Source organism: Chionomys nivalis, chromosome 6 (assembly GCF_950005125.1).
Source record: "Chionomys nivalis chromosome 6, mChiNiv1.1, whole genome shotgun sequence".
NCBI classification, from domain to species: Eukaryota; Metazoa; Chordata; class Mammalia; order Rodentia; family Cricetidae; genus Chionomys; species Chionomys nivalis.
In genome coordinates, this window is record NC_080091.1 from 35,055,175 (window position 1) to 35,071,428 (window position 16,254).

General features: G+C 46.7%; 1 protein-coding gene across 4 annotated transcripts in view; it reads right to left on the reverse strand.

Moving 5' to 3' along the window:
• Positions 1-716: 716 nt before the first annotated feature.
• The window catches only part of Ogdh (oxoglutarate dehydrogenase), a 66,541-nt gene continuing 51,003 nt past the window's right edge, over positions 717-16,254 (reverse strand). For all 4 annotated transcript variants that reach the window (XM_057771340.1, XM_057771341.1, XM_057771342.1 and 1 more), the window contains 14 exons: positions 15,030-15,158; positions 10,273-10,452; positions 9,472-9,624; positions 8,710-8,812; positions 8,302-8,430; positions 7,236-7,386; positions 6,832-6,959; positions 6,565-6,743; positions 6,152-6,223; positions 5,457-5,585; positions 4,494-4,566; positions 2,320-2,483; positions 1,950-2,104; positions 717-1,823 (listed from right to left, as the gene is read on the reverse strand). In XM_057771340.1, the coding sequence (XP_057627323.1) occupies positions 1,703-1,823; positions 1,950-2,104; positions 2,320-2,483; positions 4,494-4,566; positions 5,457-5,585; positions 6,152-6,223; positions 6,565-6,743; positions 6,832-6,959; positions 7,236-7,386; positions 8,302-8,430; positions 8,710-8,812; positions 9,472-9,624; positions 10,273-10,452; positions 15,030-15,158 (1,866 nt within the window). In that variant the 3' untranslated portion in view covers positions 717-1,702. The remainder of the gene's footprint in view (positions 1,824-1,949; positions 2,105-2,319; positions 2,484-4,493; positions 4,567-5,456; positions 5,586-6,151; positions 6,224-6,564; positions 6,744-6,831; positions 6,960-7,235; positions 7,387-8,301; positions 8,431-8,709; positions 8,813-9,471; positions 9,625-10,272; positions 10,453-15,029; positions 15,159-16,254) is intronic.

The following is a 16,254-nucleotide window of genomic DNA, read 5'->3' on the forward strand; positions in this document are numbered from 1 at the left end:
TAGGTGAATAATAAAAGCCAATTTGAATCTAAAAAACCAAAACAAGCCTGGTCTACAAGAGCTAGTTCCAGGACAGGCTCCAAAACCACAGAGAAACCCTGTCTCGAAAAACCAAAAAAAAAAAAAAAAAAACAAAAAACCAATAACCAAAAACAAATGTTGTGACCTCAGACAGCACGACAGCACATTTAGTGTTCTGTCCTTCCCAGCTGAGAGTAAGGGCTGTTCCCATCCCAGGACATTCTCTACTGGGTACTGATGGAGTTATCAGGAGTGCCTCAACCCAAGCTACATGGGGGTGGCAGGAGAAAGGCGATGCTGAAGGCACCGGAGTCCCAGGCTTGGGCTAGTGCTGCCTAGAAAACAGGGTGAGGGGTCTGGGCTAAAGCCCCAGTCCTAGGACCACTGTTGGTGCAAGGTCTCATATCCGGGTTAAATGAGCTGCCAAGGCTTTAAATCTGCAGGCATTAGGATGACCTCATGAGGAATGCTGACTCAGAGTGCAAGGCACCATCCAGGAAGGGCAGCCCACTCAGTTTGCATTGCACACCTGCATACAATGACTGCTGTTGCCCATGAGGGGGTGCAGAAAGCTGTGGGCACACATCCAGTTGGCAAGTGGCAGCTTGCACCCTGTCCCAGTGAGAAGACTGTTCCCAAGCAGGCTGGAAGGGCCTGGCTAGTGAGGATGTGGAACACACAGAATGACAGCAGACTGGCCATGATAACTTAGTTTATGGGTCAAGCCGATGCAATGCAAAGTTGGTTATCCTTTTTATCATTTCTTTTTTTTTAACCAAAATAAATAAATCAGATCTGTCCCTTTGAAGGTCAAAGTGGAAGGAAGGACAGCTGGCTCCGGGGTCACCTTGCCCTTAATCACGGATCTCCTGTTTCTGACCTGCCTTGGCACAGCGAAGAGAAGGATCTATCACCTGCTTCCTTGTCTTCAAGGGAACAACAGAAAGAGAATTACCTGGCTGGGGGATTAAGGAGGTGGGGGAGAAGATTCAGCAGGACCAAGAGGCAGCCAGTGCCTGGGGTTTGGGACCCAAGGGAGCTTCTGGACTCTACTCAGAGCCAATCACTCCAGGCATGGTAGTTAGGGCAAATTCCCCACAGCCCAATCCCAAGAAGGGTAACAGAACTGGACCTAACTTTGTTGCTAAGGCCTTTTTAGCTGCTCTGTACCATTCTCCACTCACCCAACAGCTGAATGACGCCCCGAAAACCTGCCAGCTATAGCTCCTCCATTACTTCTTAGTTTGGCCCTAGCAAGACAAAGCTAGCCCTAGTCTTGAATCTGTGGCTTGCCAAGTGACAAGGACTGACTACTAGTGCCCTGGGAAGCCACACAGGATTTCTGTTCCAATCCCGGAGGATTACATGGTGAGCATGGATAGGGCCAGAGCTGCCTTTCCTAGGATATCTTGAGGGACCTTTCTTCGTCCTGCTCCTTATCGCCTCCATGGCAGGTGTGTAGCCTGAGAAGTCAGCCCAGGCTGGGCAGTATCTGGCCTGGGGAGCAGCTGAGCACTGGAGTAGACAACAGCTTAATTCCTATGAGAACAGGAGTGGGGGTGGGGAGGATGTGGCACAGCAAAGGGCAGAAGTGTGGGCAGTGCTGAGGCACTATTCTTTAGTTGAGAAGCAAAGAGCATCATGGACTCGGGTGACCATGGCCTGATCAACTCCAGGGCACCTAAGAGAATTTCTTGAAGGCGTCCAGGTCAAAGGCTGTGTCCAGGAAGCGCTGCAGCTCTGTCAGGTGAGTCTTCTTGTTGCCGGTGGCTGGAGCAGCTGCTGGGTCTCGGCCAGCATACCTGAGAGACAGAGAGAGGGAGTAATGAGGGCAATAGTTAAGAGGTGGGTCCTGCCTGCTCTTCTCTACCTGTTTCCAGGTTAACTGCCCACCAAGCAGGTCTCCCCATTAGGGACATGGGCCTTACCAGACAGGCTTGGCACGGTCAATGGTGGTCCGAAGTCTTGGCTTAACATAGTCATAATAGCCTTGGTTCTTGTGCTCTTCCTGGCACCAGGCCAGCTCAGCATTGGGATACTTCTGTGCCTCCTTCAGTAGGAGGTCAAAAGGGAATGGTGATAGCTGAAAGAGAGAAGAGCTGGGATCAAGAAAGGGACATCCAGAGGGTGGGGAGGGTTACACAAAGGGAGGCTGGAATTCCAGCAGGCAAAGTCTTGCAGCTATTGCAGGTGGGAAAAGTTAGAAACCTCAGTAAACAACGTTCTGCCAAAGCACCATAGCCTAAAAATCCTAGAGGTGGGACACTGGCAGCTGGCTGCGACAGCACATGCTCTCACCTGCTCAATCCTTGTAATTGCCACCTGCTCTGCCATGTCCCTGGCTTTGCGCTCTCGGGTGAGGTCATAGTACACCTTGCCAGTGCAGAAGAGAAGTCTTTTGACATTGTTTGGGTTCTGAGCTGCAGGGCCATCTTCTGGGATCACACGCTGGAAGTGGGTTCCTACAAGAAAATTTCTACAGTTGGGCTGGTTCTTTCTCCAGGCCTATTCCATGGTGGCTGTGCATGAGCTGTCCCACAGTGGCTGGGATCTATGGTCTCTGAGGGTCTCATGAGCTGCTGAAGCCTGTGAATCTGCTCAGACTAAGAGTGCTGTAGAACCCGGCATGGGAATGTGCATCTTTAACCCTAGCACTCAGGAGACAGCAGCAAGTGGATCTCTCTGAGTTTAAGGTCAGTTCATTCTACACAGAAAGTTCCATGACACTCAGTGCTACATAGTAGAGACTGTCTTAAGCCAACCGTCTGATGGCTGCTTTCACACACACCTTACAAATGTGCAAATACTCAGAGGGCACGTCTAAACAACCGCTGGTACAACTGGTGTGTGCCAGACACGGAGACCTGACTGTTTCCATGATTGAACATTCAATGGGGAACGACAGAGTGATAGATGAAAAATCCATGGCAAAAATCATATTCAAGCCAGGCGGTGGTGCCACATGCCTTTAATCCCAGCACTCGGGAAGCATAAATCATATTCAATGGTGAAAGGCTGGAAACTGTGCCTCTAAGGTGAAGAACAAAGGTAGCAGGCCCTCACCACTTCTAGTCAACACACTACTGGAAGTCCTAAACACAACTGGGCAAGAAAGAAGAAATAATGGCATCAAATGGAAGGTGGAAAGTGAGGGTGTTTCAGTGAATAAAACACTTGCCACGCAAACCTGACGAGAGCTCAGCCCCTGGAACCCCATAACGTGGAAGAACCAACTCCTGAAAGTTGTCCTCTCACTTCTATACATACTATACAAACTCCCCATCACACACGCGCGCACACACACACGCACACACACACAAATCTATTAAGTAAAATAAAATGATGATTTTTATAGAAGAAAGGCTTGCTCTCTAAAATTCATATAGCAACTCAAGGGTCAATGAATAACCATATAAAATTTTAAGACAAAGCTCAGAAGAAAACTTTCAAAATGAACTATAAAAGCTATAGTAAATAGTGTGGCACTGGCAAGGGCAGTGGTGGTGCACACCTTTAATTACAGCACTCAGGAAACAGAGGCAGGTGGATCTCTGTGAGTTCGAGGCCGGCCTGGTCTACAAGAACTAGTTCCAGGACAGCTAGAGTTGTTACACAGAGAAACCCTGCCTTGAAAAAACAAACCAAACAACAAACAAATAAATAAATAATTTCTTTACCTGATGTAAGCTCTACAAATAAATAGATGGCTGTACAAAGTAACAATGTCCCTTCCTCCGTAACACTGAACACTTAAGAGTGGTTAAGACAGTAGATTTCACATGATGTAAATGCTGCCACACACAAAATGTAGAAAATAAACTAGAGGCTTGCTGTTTAGAAGACTGTAGGGGCTTGGTGGTTGAGAGGAAGCAGTTTTCATCTGGGTAGCTACGGCCTGTTTTAGCACTGCTTGTCACTTTCCAGGTAAACACCTCAAGCTAGAGACTCCTACCTCAGCAATGCAGCTGCACGTTCCTTCCCCTGCACCCTTTCCTCACTGTGAGGAACACACTCCCAGACCTGCGCCCCTGAGCGGTGTGAACTGTCAACCCTAGACACACAGTAGGATCCTCACAGTGAGGAACACACTCCCAGACCTGCGCCTCTGAGCGGTGTGAGCTGTCAACCCTAGACACACAGTAGGATCTCTTTTGTTCTTGTTGTTTTGTGTTTTAGACAGGGTCTGACCATGTAATTGTGACTGGTTTGGAAACTGTTCTGTGGAGCAGGCTGACCCACAACTCAAGAGATGCTCCTGTCTTTGGCTCCAGAGCGCTGGAATTAAGAGAATGTGCCATCATGTTCTGCTATTTTAATGCAGTCCAGGGGCTACTCAAAGTCTTTTATCTCATGACTAAAAATCTGGCAAGAGCCTCAGGAGATGGATAAATACAAGCCCCATAAGCCCTACGGAACAGCAAAGATACCAGCGCTAACACCGTTCCAGGAAACACATAAGCCCCCACACCTACCTGGAAGCATCTCATCAAAGCTAGTTCTTGCCTCAGGGTGGCGTAGCAGGGATTTGGGAGTGAAGACGATTAACTGAAAGACAAAATAAGCTCACAGTAGACTATATTTTAAAGATTCTAGAATGGAAGTACAAGGTAAGGGCCATCTAAACCTTGATTTTTGGTACAAAGTCAGGATAGTCTGTCTTCCACATCTCAATGGGAGACTCACAAAATATAGGAAGAAAAAGGAAGACACCAATTTCTCTGCTGTTTACCTCTTCTGGGTAGGTATTTACTCTCCATGACCATCTGCCTGGAGCCCCTCCTTGGTGAACTGAGCAGCTCCCAGGTGGTGTTAGAGATAAGGCATTTTTAGCCCGTCTAAAGCTGAAGGGCTAGCACTAGGGCTGTTCTGCCTGGTGGACCTGCAGGCTACTAGGTACACAAAGCTGGAAGCCTTAGCTTTGCATTCACCCTCTGCGGTATCCCAGGGCAGCAGGACCCTCCCTGTATCCTTACCCCAGACCCCCTCTTTCTGAGCATTCTGCCCACTTACCCTCCCCACACAGCTCCTACTCACACTTCAACATGCAGCTCAAAAGCTGCTTTCTGGGCTCCTGGAATTCCTCGGTCCCTGCTGGGGCTCACCTTTTTTCCAGTGCTCAGCATACCTACATGACAACCTGTCTTATTTCTCAATATACCACGGCTATACTTGTCCTCCCTGCTGAGCTGACGACTGTATTCTGTCAGACTCTCCCATGTGGTACTCAAGAGCATGTGAGGACTCAGTTTAGGAGTGAGAATGTGCAGTTCGCTGGCACTCATGACAACAGGCCTGGCTTCCTGAGAACACATCTCACTCTTATTCCCCTTTAGGTATCATCCACCCAACCTAGAGGAACAGACACCAGGGGAGTCTGTCATTGTGGTAACACAGGAAGGCCAGCACCCTGGTCATGCTGGAGAACCAGCACTGACCGGCTTCCGGAAGGGCAGCAGGATCTGCCGTCGAAGTACATGGAAGAAGTTGCCAGGAGTGGAACAGTTGACAACAATCCAGTTGCAGTCGTACAGCTGATTGATATCAAAGTTGTCTTCCTGCAGATCCTGCAGCATGGAAGGAAATGGCCAGAGGCCAGCAGCAGATGTGAGCACTTTGCCTGGGAGAAGGGTAACTTAGGGCAGAGGTGCCTCAGGATGTCTTACTGGAGACTCAAGGACTCACTACAGACAGTGAGGAGCAGGAGCCAAGGTTCCCTGAGTCTGGTCCCATTTAACCCTTGGCAGTTCTCAAGGCTACTTGGCAGTGGATGTATGGAATATAGGAGACACAGGTGCTGGCTATAGTTAAGTCTACTCTTCCTTAGAAACTGACTCCCAGTAGAGTTCCGAGTTCTTTAAAATTGCCTTAAAATCCTATTTGAACCAGAGCAATGGCAATATCACCTAAGAGGTCAGACCGAGGATCCTCAGCTTTCAGCAATAGCAGGATACAAATGAAGTAGCCTATTTCAGGGAGATCAGAAGGCATGGGGTCACACTGAGCTACCCCTCTGATTCCTAAGCCAGAGGGAGCACCAGCTGCAGCTGAGATCTGACCCCTCAGGACATTCAAATGGAATTCTTTCCTAGATGCCCGTAGGCAATTGAGAATCAGGGACTGTTCTACTCACCGGCAGGACATCTGGGTCATCATTGCACATCTGCAGAAACCGCTCTGGGCGGGCAGAGGAATGCTCTGGACCCTGGAAGCAGACACACAAATCAGTTTGCAAGTTCTCACATGCTGACATGTTGTTTCTTCCTCCTGATGTCAGAACTCATTTGATTCTTCCCTTTCCCACTAGCAAAGTACAGGGCAGCAGGGATGAGGAGACTGAGCAGCATCAGCACCATCTGCTGCCCATCTAGGGATGGCTATTCATATTCAGGCTGCATGCAGCTGGGCCACTCTTGCCTTCCAAAGTCTTCTAGTTTTCCCATCAAGTGGATGGGAAACACTAACGGAACACTCTGGTCTTTGGGATGGGGTACTGAACAGGTCCTTCCCAGGTCTTGAATTTGGTGGGCAAGGGGAAGATCTCACCATGCCTTCCATGCCATGAGGCAACAGGAGGACAATGCCATTCTGCCGCACCCACTTTGCCTGTCCTGGGCAGATGAACTGGTCAATAATGCACTGTGCCATGTTGTTGAAATCACCAAACTGAGCCTCCCAGAGAACCAGAGCATTAGGGCTAGCCATGGCAAAGCCCAGCTCAAAGCCTATAATGGACAGAAAAGGAAGAATGGCATGTCAGGACACCAGGCAAGAGATGCAGAAGACTTGAGGTGGGGTTGGGGTTGGCCTTACCCAGGACACCATACTCAGACAGCGAGCTGTTGCAAACAGTGTAGGGGGCCTGATTGGGCCAAAGGTGGTTCATGGGGATGCAGGTTCTCTTGTCTACATTCTGATCATGGAGCACATGGTGGCGATGGCTGAGGCAGAATGACAAGATTAATAAGCAGGAGCACACATAGTTGAACCATCACTTGAAACTTGAAGCTTTAGTAGATCCACTGTGACAACTTGTCTTCTGCCAGATGCTTCAGAGTGCAGCACCCCCAGCATCCACAGCACAAGAGGAAAGGGTGAGGCAGCCTCGACACTGAGGATGCAGTGACTTTTCTGGAAATGACTTCCCCCACTCTGGAGTATTAGATTCCACAGCCCTTCCCCTCTGTTCCAAACTGAAGGGTAAATATTTTTGTTACCTAAAGGTGCCCCGCTCCACATCCTGGCCACTCAGCCGGACGTGGATGCCTTCCTTCAGGAGTGATCCGAATGCCATGTACTCTGCCAGGGCCCAGTCCACAGTCCGGTTTGTCACTAGCTCCTTCCGAGTCTTCAAGATCCGGCTCAGCCCTGCAGAGAAAGAGAATGAGATGCTGGGCAGAGGTGGTGCACATGCCTTTAATCCCAGCACTTGGGAGTCAGAAGCAGATGAATCTCTGTATGTTCAAGGCCAGTCTGGCCTACAGAGTGAATTCTAGGACAGGCTCCAAAACTACACAGAGAAATCCTGCCTAGAAAAACCAATAAATAGGGCTGGAGAGATGGCTCAGGGGTTAAGAGCATCGCCTGCTCTTCCAAAGGTCCTGAGTTCAATTCCCAGCAACCACATGGTGGCTCACAACCATCTGTAAAGAGGTCTGGTGCCCTCTTCTGGCCTGCAGACATACGCACAGACAGAATATTGTATACATAATAAATAAATAAATAAATAAATAAATAAATAAATAAATAAATAAATAAATAAATAGAAAAACCAATAAATAAATTAAAAAAAAAAAAAAAGTGAGCCGGGCGGTGGCACATGCCTTTAATCTCAGCACTCGGGAGGCAGAGGCAGGCAGATCTCTGTGAGTTCGAGGCCAGCCTGGTCTAGAAGAGCTAGTTCCAGGACAGGAACCAAAAACTATGGAGAAACCCTGTCTCGAAAATCAAAAAAAAAAAAAACAAAAAAACAAAAAAAAACAATACCACTCACAATACTGCAGGCCCAGCTCATGTGGACATCTTACTGTCTGTGCTTCAGGGACACAGACACAGGCAGAACCTTTGTCACCCAGTGTTAGGACAGCAAAATGGTGACCTCTTAGTTGCTTCTCTGCTTCTTTCCAAGTGAAGGAAGGAACTTGAGTGTTGTGGGAGCTGAGTCTACCAACACACCCAGTGGGCTCGGGACAGGGAGTTTCTACAGTGCATGGCTGAGGACACTATCTTCAAGAGATGCTGATCTAGACCTGTGTTTCCACAGGCAAGTGCAGGGTTGGTTACCTCCATGGATGGTAAAGTTCTCCACAGGTACAGAGCTGGCGACATTCCCAATGTGGGCCAAGACATCCTCCTCCAGGCCAGTAGAGGGGCAGGACATGCTCCTGGGCTGTCCATCCAGGGTGAAGAAACCTAAGAGAACAGAGATAGGCTGGGGCACCTGCAGAGCAGACCAGAGTAACAGCTCTGCCTTTCCAGAAACTTCACCACAGTACCCCACGGTTTTGGGTAAATGGACAGTAAGAGACAATAAAGCCTAGATGGCCCCGAGGACCACAGAGGCCTTGCTGAATGAACACTCACTATGTGTTGTGGGTACAGAGGAGGAGAGCAGGAGCTTTGTGTAGGAGGGGCTTCATGGTTACATCCTCTTTACAAGGAGTCTACCTGGGGTAGTGGTCCCTTGCTTACCAGGCCAGGGGGAATCCAGCCAGTGCTTGATGTGCAAGATCTTCTCATCTTTGGATCTGGTGAATGCTTCCTCACAGATCTTGTCATACTTGGAGATTTCCTCCTGGAAGAGTGGGTGGATACACATAGCTAACCGAGCACAGCACCCATGTCATACAGGCCTACTGTACCCTGGCCTCCAGTCCCTCTGCACTTCTGCACACCCGACGACCCACCCAATGTATTTACTCAGAGTTGCCAGTTGCCAACAAACAGCCTCTTTAACATCTGAAAGAAGCCTTTAATTTCTGGTCCTCATTCCCTGCATCACTTGGCTTAGAGTCTGTTTAGTCTGAGCCCCTAGACCAAACGTTTTTTCCTAAGAACTGCTTCAGTTTTATGTATTTGTAAGTAGGCTTTAGAGCTGCCCCTTCAGCAGCTGTCCAGTCTGGGCCTCAGCACCATCCCAGATGTCTACAACTGTTGTTCATACTGTCAGGGGACAGAATGCTCTGTGCAGATCATATAGGAGCTTTACCAAGCTGCATGGACCCCTGTTTATACATCTCTCAACCCAAATCGCCTGTGTCAACAGAGAAGCTATTGGGTAGTCACTCCCTCATCTCTACAACACTTTTCTCCACCTCCTTTAAAAAGTTCAAGTTGAAACGCTGAAATGCTACAGTTGTCAAGACCTCACATGCTTTCACTGGGGTCCTAAGAAGACTGGCCTGGGATGATCTTCTCTAGTTTGCTTAGGACCAAAGGCCTGCCAGGACACACCTCATATTCGGGCTGGTTGACGACACCCTGGGATACCAACAGTTCTGCATACTTCTGCAGTACAGGCTTCTGCTTGCGGATCTGCTTGTACATGAGTGGTTGTGTAAACATAGGTTCGTCCATCTCATTGTGGCCATTGCGTCGATAACATACCTAGTCAGGGTAGCAAGAGAGGACTATGAGAGTGTGGCTGGTCTGTAGAAAAGAACACCATTGTGTGTGTGTGATGGCAACATGGTGGTTACTGCTTTGCTTCAATGTACTTCCTCTACAGCTAAGATTTTGATTTTCTTTCTTTTACATGGCGAAATTCATTTTTTTTTTTTTTTTTTTTTGGTTTTTCGAGACAGGGTTTCTCTGTGGTTTTGGAGCCTGTCCTGGAACTAGCTCTTGTAGACCAGGCTGGTCTCGAACTCACAGAGATCCGCCTGCCTCTGCCTCCCAAGTCATTTTTGGTTTTTTGAGACAGGGTTTTTCTGTGTAGCCCTGGCTGTCCTGGAACTTGTTCTGTAGACCAGGCTGGCCTTGAGCTCAGAGATCCACCTGCCCCTGCTTCCTGAGTGCTGGGATTACAAGCCTGCACCACCAGGCACAAACTATTTGTAAAGCAGTCTTACATAAGATAAGATGGACCATATAGCTCCCACTGAGGAGTATTCAGAGGCAAGCGTGTGTCTGAATACTCTAGAACCAGAAGGATCCTACCTGAAGTATGACATTACAAAGACACAAGGTGACTTAGCAAGACTAAGGGACAGGCCAGACATTCTGCTTGGATGTGCTTACCCTGGCATCACTTACCAGATCAACGACAACATCCTTGTGGAAGGTGCTCCTCCACTCAGCTGCCACCTTGCATACATACATGACAGCCTCAGGGTCATCTGAGTTGACGTGGAAAATGGGGGCGTTCACCACTCGGGCCACATCAGTGGGGTAGGGGGAGGAACGGGCCATCCGAGGGTCTGTGGTGAAGCCAATCTGTAATTATGGAACACTTGATCAGGCAACAGGGCACCCGGAAACGGTAGTACAGGGTACAGTATGGAGCATAGCCTATACTTCCTGATGGGCTACTAAGACTATGTGCCCTAAGTGGCTTCTTTGCTTAAGTTTTGCTTGTTTCCCCTACTCTGATAACAAAATTCATGTATGTTTAACATAGGGGATTTGGAAGAGGAAACAGGTTGTCATACTAACTTTTTTTTCTTTCTTTTCTTGGTTTTCCAAGATAGGGTTTCTCTGTGCAGCCCTGGCTGTCCTGAAACTTGCTTTGTAGACCAGGCTGACCTCAAACTCTGCCTCCCAAGAGCTAGGATTAGAGGGATACACCATCACTGCTGGGCTGGTATGAACATTTTTATTTTTCTTTCCAGATTATTTTCTCTGCAGGCATACTTATGTAAATACATATAAGTATATATTGAAGCTTACGATCTTGCTTCCCCAATGCACAACTGTGCCATTCCTCTGCTACAGGTGAAGTAGGTTAGTGGTACCACGCTTCCCTAGTGTGCACGAAGCCCTGGGTTTGATCCCCAGTACTGAGACAGAAATGATCAAGTCAACCAAACTGTGCACTTTAGAGAGGCCAAATTCTCCCTCTCACTCTGATTTCTTTGTGTGGAAGTGGCATGTGTGTGGCTTGTTCTCACATGGGGATAGGCAAGTACACTGGGAGGTTAAACATCAATGTAGACTGTCTTCTTGTCTCACTGAACCTGTAACTCACCAATTGGCGAGGCTGGCTAGATAGATTGCTCCTAGAATCTGCCTGCCTCTGCCACCCCAATGCCCTAACTTCATTAAGGTCCTCATACTAGTGTGGCAACTACATTACCAACTGAAGTATTTCCCTAGTCCCTGATGACTATTACCACTTTTTTTCCCCACTGTTTTTTGAAGCAGGGTCTGACTATGTAACTCTGACTGGCCTGAAACTCATGTAGACCTAGCTGGCCTCAAACTCAGAGATCTACCTGTTCCTGCCTCTCAAGTGCTGGGATTAAGGGTGTGGTATTGCTAGGTACAGCTGGAATCCATGGATATTATGTGCAGAAAAAGCACCAAACTTTGAAACTGCTCAGTACTCAGGAGGCAGAAAGGAACTTTATAAATGAGGCCAGGCTGGTCTACCTTGTGAGTACCAGGTTAGCCTGGGTTACAGAGTAGGAGCTAAAAACCAAACAAACATACAAACAATAATCTCCACAAGCCAGGCATTGGTGGCACACGTCTTTAATCCCAGCACTTGATTCCAAGGCCAGTCTCGCCTACAGAGCGAGTGCCAGGACAGGTTCCAAAGCTACACAGAGAAACCCTGTCTCCAAAAACCAAACAAAAACTCCACAAAACAAACAAATAAAACAAAAGTTTAAATGGAACTCTTCTATAAGCCAGCAATTCCACTCAGAGGTGTATAGCCAAAACACCTGAAAGGAGGGTCTTGAAGGATATCTGTACACCATGTTCACAGCAGCATTATCAACACAGGGAAAGATAGAGGACGCAAGTGTCTATCGATGGATAACTGAACAAAATGTAAAATGTGGAGCATTCCTAGACTTAAAAAGATTCTGACATGGCACAAGATGGACCTTGAAGGCATTAAAATTAGTGAAGGAGTATTATCTTAAGAAGACAAATACTGGGGGCTGGAGATGGCTCAGCAGTTAAGAGCACTGGCCGTTCTTCCAGAGGACCTGGGTTCAATTCCCAGCACCCACATGGCAGCTCATAACTGTCTGTAACTCCAGTTCCAGGGGATCTTATATGACACCTTCGCACCAATGCACATAAAATAAAGTTAAATAAATTATTTAAAAAAGAAGAAGACGAATACTATAGGATGCCACTTCAATAAGGTACCCAGAGTAACCACAAACTAGAGACAGACAGTAAAACGGTGGTTACCAGGAGCAGGGGAGAGGGAACAGAGAATAGGCAGCAATTGTTTTTGTTTAACATTTATTTTACTCTGTGTGTGTGTGTATGTCTGTCTGTGAGTGCCTGATACACATGTGTGGGTGACCACAGAAGCTAGAAAAAAAGCTGACACTGGGTAATTATGAAAGGCCCAAAGTGGGTACTGGAAACTCCATTCAGGTCCTCAGGTCCAGCAGCAAGGACTCTTAACCACCGAGCCCCTCTCCGGTTTCAGGCAGTGCTTGTTTAATGTGGAGCTTCTGTTGACAGAGATGAATGGTGGTGATTGCATATTATGGATGTGTTTAATACAATTAAATGGTTCATTAGAAATGGTTATGATAATGAGCTTGCTAGGTATTTCACCACAATATAAAAAAAGCTTTTTGTTTATTTTAAAAGATATTTCTTTGTTCTTGGTATTTTTTCCCAGGGCTTCTTAATATCATTCTCTGAAGGCAGGCAGATTACATACTAGTACTATCATCTACCTCAAGCAAGCTACTCAGTCCCTGTTTCTCAATGTTCCTTTTTGGAAAACAATAGTATCATAGCTGGATGTGATGGCACACGCCTTTAACCCCAGTACTGGGAAGCAAAAGCAGGTGTATCTCTGTGAGTTCTATGCCATCCTGGTCTACATATCAAGTTCTCAGTCAGACAGGGATTAATGTGAGAAAAAGAGAGAGATTGAGATTTCAGGACAGGTGACAATCCCATGGACTGAGTTACTTACTGCATGTGAGCTGCCTGATTTGATACGTTGCAGACCATACGCTCTCAGTCAATGGCAGCTTTGCCATGCAGTGTGATATCACTTTGTCACTTACCAGTCCCTCCCACAATCTCACAATGCATCTGGTCTGCAGCTTTCTTTGTAAATGCATGCATGTAGCGGGCAGAGGACAACGTCAGGTATTATACTCAGGAATGCCATCCACTTGGTTTGAGATAGGGTCGCCATTGACCTTGAGTTGACCAATTAGATCCTTGTTGCCACCCTCCTATCTCTGAGATTATAAGTGTATGCAATCATGTGCACCTATTTAAAAAATTAATTTATTTTTTGCCAGCATTTTTGTAAGTGCATCATGTGTGTGCTTGCAGAGACCAAAGAAGGCTTTGGATCTTCCTGAACTGGAGTTACAGACAATTGTAAGCTGCCATGTGGGTCCTGGGAATTGAACCTGGGTCTTCTAGAAGAGTAGTCAATGCTCTTAACTGCTGAGTCATCTCTCCAGCCCTTATACACACTTTTTATATGGTAGCTGGGGACTCAACTTGGGTCCACAGGCAAGGGCTTTGTAGGCTGAGCTATTATATTCCCCTGGAGCTTTCTGAGCACTGGCTGACGGCACTCAGGCTCATATTAAACATCTGTGACAAACTTCTTTTTTTTTTTTGGTTTTTCGAGACAGGGTTTCTCTGTAGCTTTGGAGCCTGTCCTGGAACTAGCTCTTGTAGACGAGGCTGGCCTCGAACTCACAGAGATCCGCCTGCCTCTGCCTCCCAAGTGCTGGGATTAAAGGCGTGCGCCACCACCGCCTGGCTGTGACAAACTTCTTTAGAATAAAGACTTCCTGCTCCTCCCCACCATTTATCTACTTGGGCTTTAAATTTCCACTTATTCATCAAGCAGAGAATTACTAGCTATCAACCTCTGGCCTCCCTTTCCTTCTTGGTATTTTGAGTCCCCACCCAATGGAATCTGAGTTTTGTGTTAGTAGAGCACAGCAGCTCTTGCTCTGTTTGATGCCCAATATGGTATTTACACTTAGTCAGTAGTGGAGTATTTGTCGGGAGAGTTAGATGACCCAAAGGAAGGACATACTAGGAAACAGATGACGTGTCAACAATGGCCAGAGCGAACTGTGACAACTAGAATACCTGAAAGAAGAAAATCTGAGAAGTCCATTTTATGAAACAATCTGTAATGACTACTTCTGCGAAAACCGTTTTAAAGGACTGCATAATGACATCAGGAAATAATATGATGGGTAAAAGCGGATAGTAATGTGTGTATATAGGACTCCAGTTTCTTTTCTTTCTTTCTTTCTTTCTTTCTTTCTTTCTTTCTTTCTTTCCTTTTTTTTTTTTTTTTTTTTGGTTTTTCGAGACAGGGTTTCTCTGTAGCTTTGGTGCCCGTCCCGGAACTAGCTCTTGTAGACCAGGCTGGCCTCGAACTCCCAGAGATCCGCCTGCCTCTGCCTCCCGAGTGCTGGGATTAAAGGCGTGCGCCACCACCGCCCGGACAGACTCCATTTTTTAATGAGAAAACCAATTACCTAGAACTGTGGCTCTAGACAGAAATACTCTAAAACAATAATGCCCTCCCCTTAATATTGTAAATAAAATCTTTCCATTGTAAAAAGTGGCTTTCTGTGTTACCCAAAGAAATTTATTTATTTTGTATGTGTTTTATACACACACCAGAAGAGGGCATCAGATTCCTAGGACTACAGTTATAGACAGTTGTGATCTGGCATGTAGGTGCTGGGAATTGAATTCAGGACATCTGGAAGAACAGCCGAGCTCTCTTAATCGTTGAGCCAGCTCTCTAATGCTATGTGTTTTCCAAATTTTAGATGGCCAGGGAGACGCACAGGAGGTGACAGACAGACACCTAAGGTTACCTGGTTGTTGACAACCACATGCACAGTGCCATGGGTTGTGTAGGATGGCAAATCACTGAGATGGAAGGTCTCATACACGATGCCCTGGCCAGCAAAGGCAGCGTCCCCATGCAGCAGGATAGACATCACCTGCAAAAGAGACTCCAAATGTAAAACATCTTGACATTAAGTTCACAAAACAAGTGGATGAAATGAGCTGCAATGTTTTTATTACTTGTGTTTGTGTGCATGAAATGGAGAATAGGGTACACACGCCACAGCATGTGTGGAGGTCAGAAGACCACCTTGTAGAGGTGGGTTCTCTTTTTCCACATTTTTGTAGGTTCTGGGGATCAAGCAAGCTTCTTTATGCACTGAGTTATCTTGTGCAGCTCGTAATTTTTTTCAAGGGTAATCTTTTAAGGTCATTCACAACTCACAAAGTAACAGCAGTACAAAAGGCCTTCTAGCCTGACTTGCTGCCATATCCATATGTGCCACTGCCTGCTAGCACCTGCCCTCAGTACAGAGAACCGTGAGATAGCATTCTATACCTCACAAACCCTCCCATCCAAGAAAACAGCTCCAGCCCCAGCTACCCCAGGGAATGTTTCCTCAGTTGTTATGTCTCTGGCTGCTCCTATATACCAGATAGATTAGCTCTGGTCACTTGGCTGGTCATTGTCTGCCAATTTCTCTTCAATTCATCTTCTCAGCAATGAGCACACAGTGTAATTGGTGGGAAGAACTTCATCTTATTCCTTCTCGATCAAACCTTCATCTCAGCTTCAGCAACATCTGGACCTACCTCAGCTAGTTCCTTGAGTGGCTAATGAATGATGATCTCTGATTTATTACTTCTGCATCTATTGATTGCATCTTCTTCCTTCTCCCTGATTTATGATTGTATGCTCATGATTCCTCTCATTCTACAGAGTGCACATAAGAGGTTCACGATACCATCAGTTATTCTGATGCTCACATTATTTCAATGTGCTGGATCTTTCAGGGTACCTTATTTTCTGGTACCACAGCACTGCAGCCTCATATTGTGTGTCTATTACCAGTCCTGATTCCTCCAGTAAAGGATAGGACTTCGATTCATAGCTATCTGTTAACCAACACCAGTCTCTAAGCACAGAGCTAGTGAATATATGGGTGTGCACACACAAATGTTATTTCTATATCTCTGTATACCACATCTATCAACATCTCCAGCTACCCACAGAGTTTACTATCAGCTCAG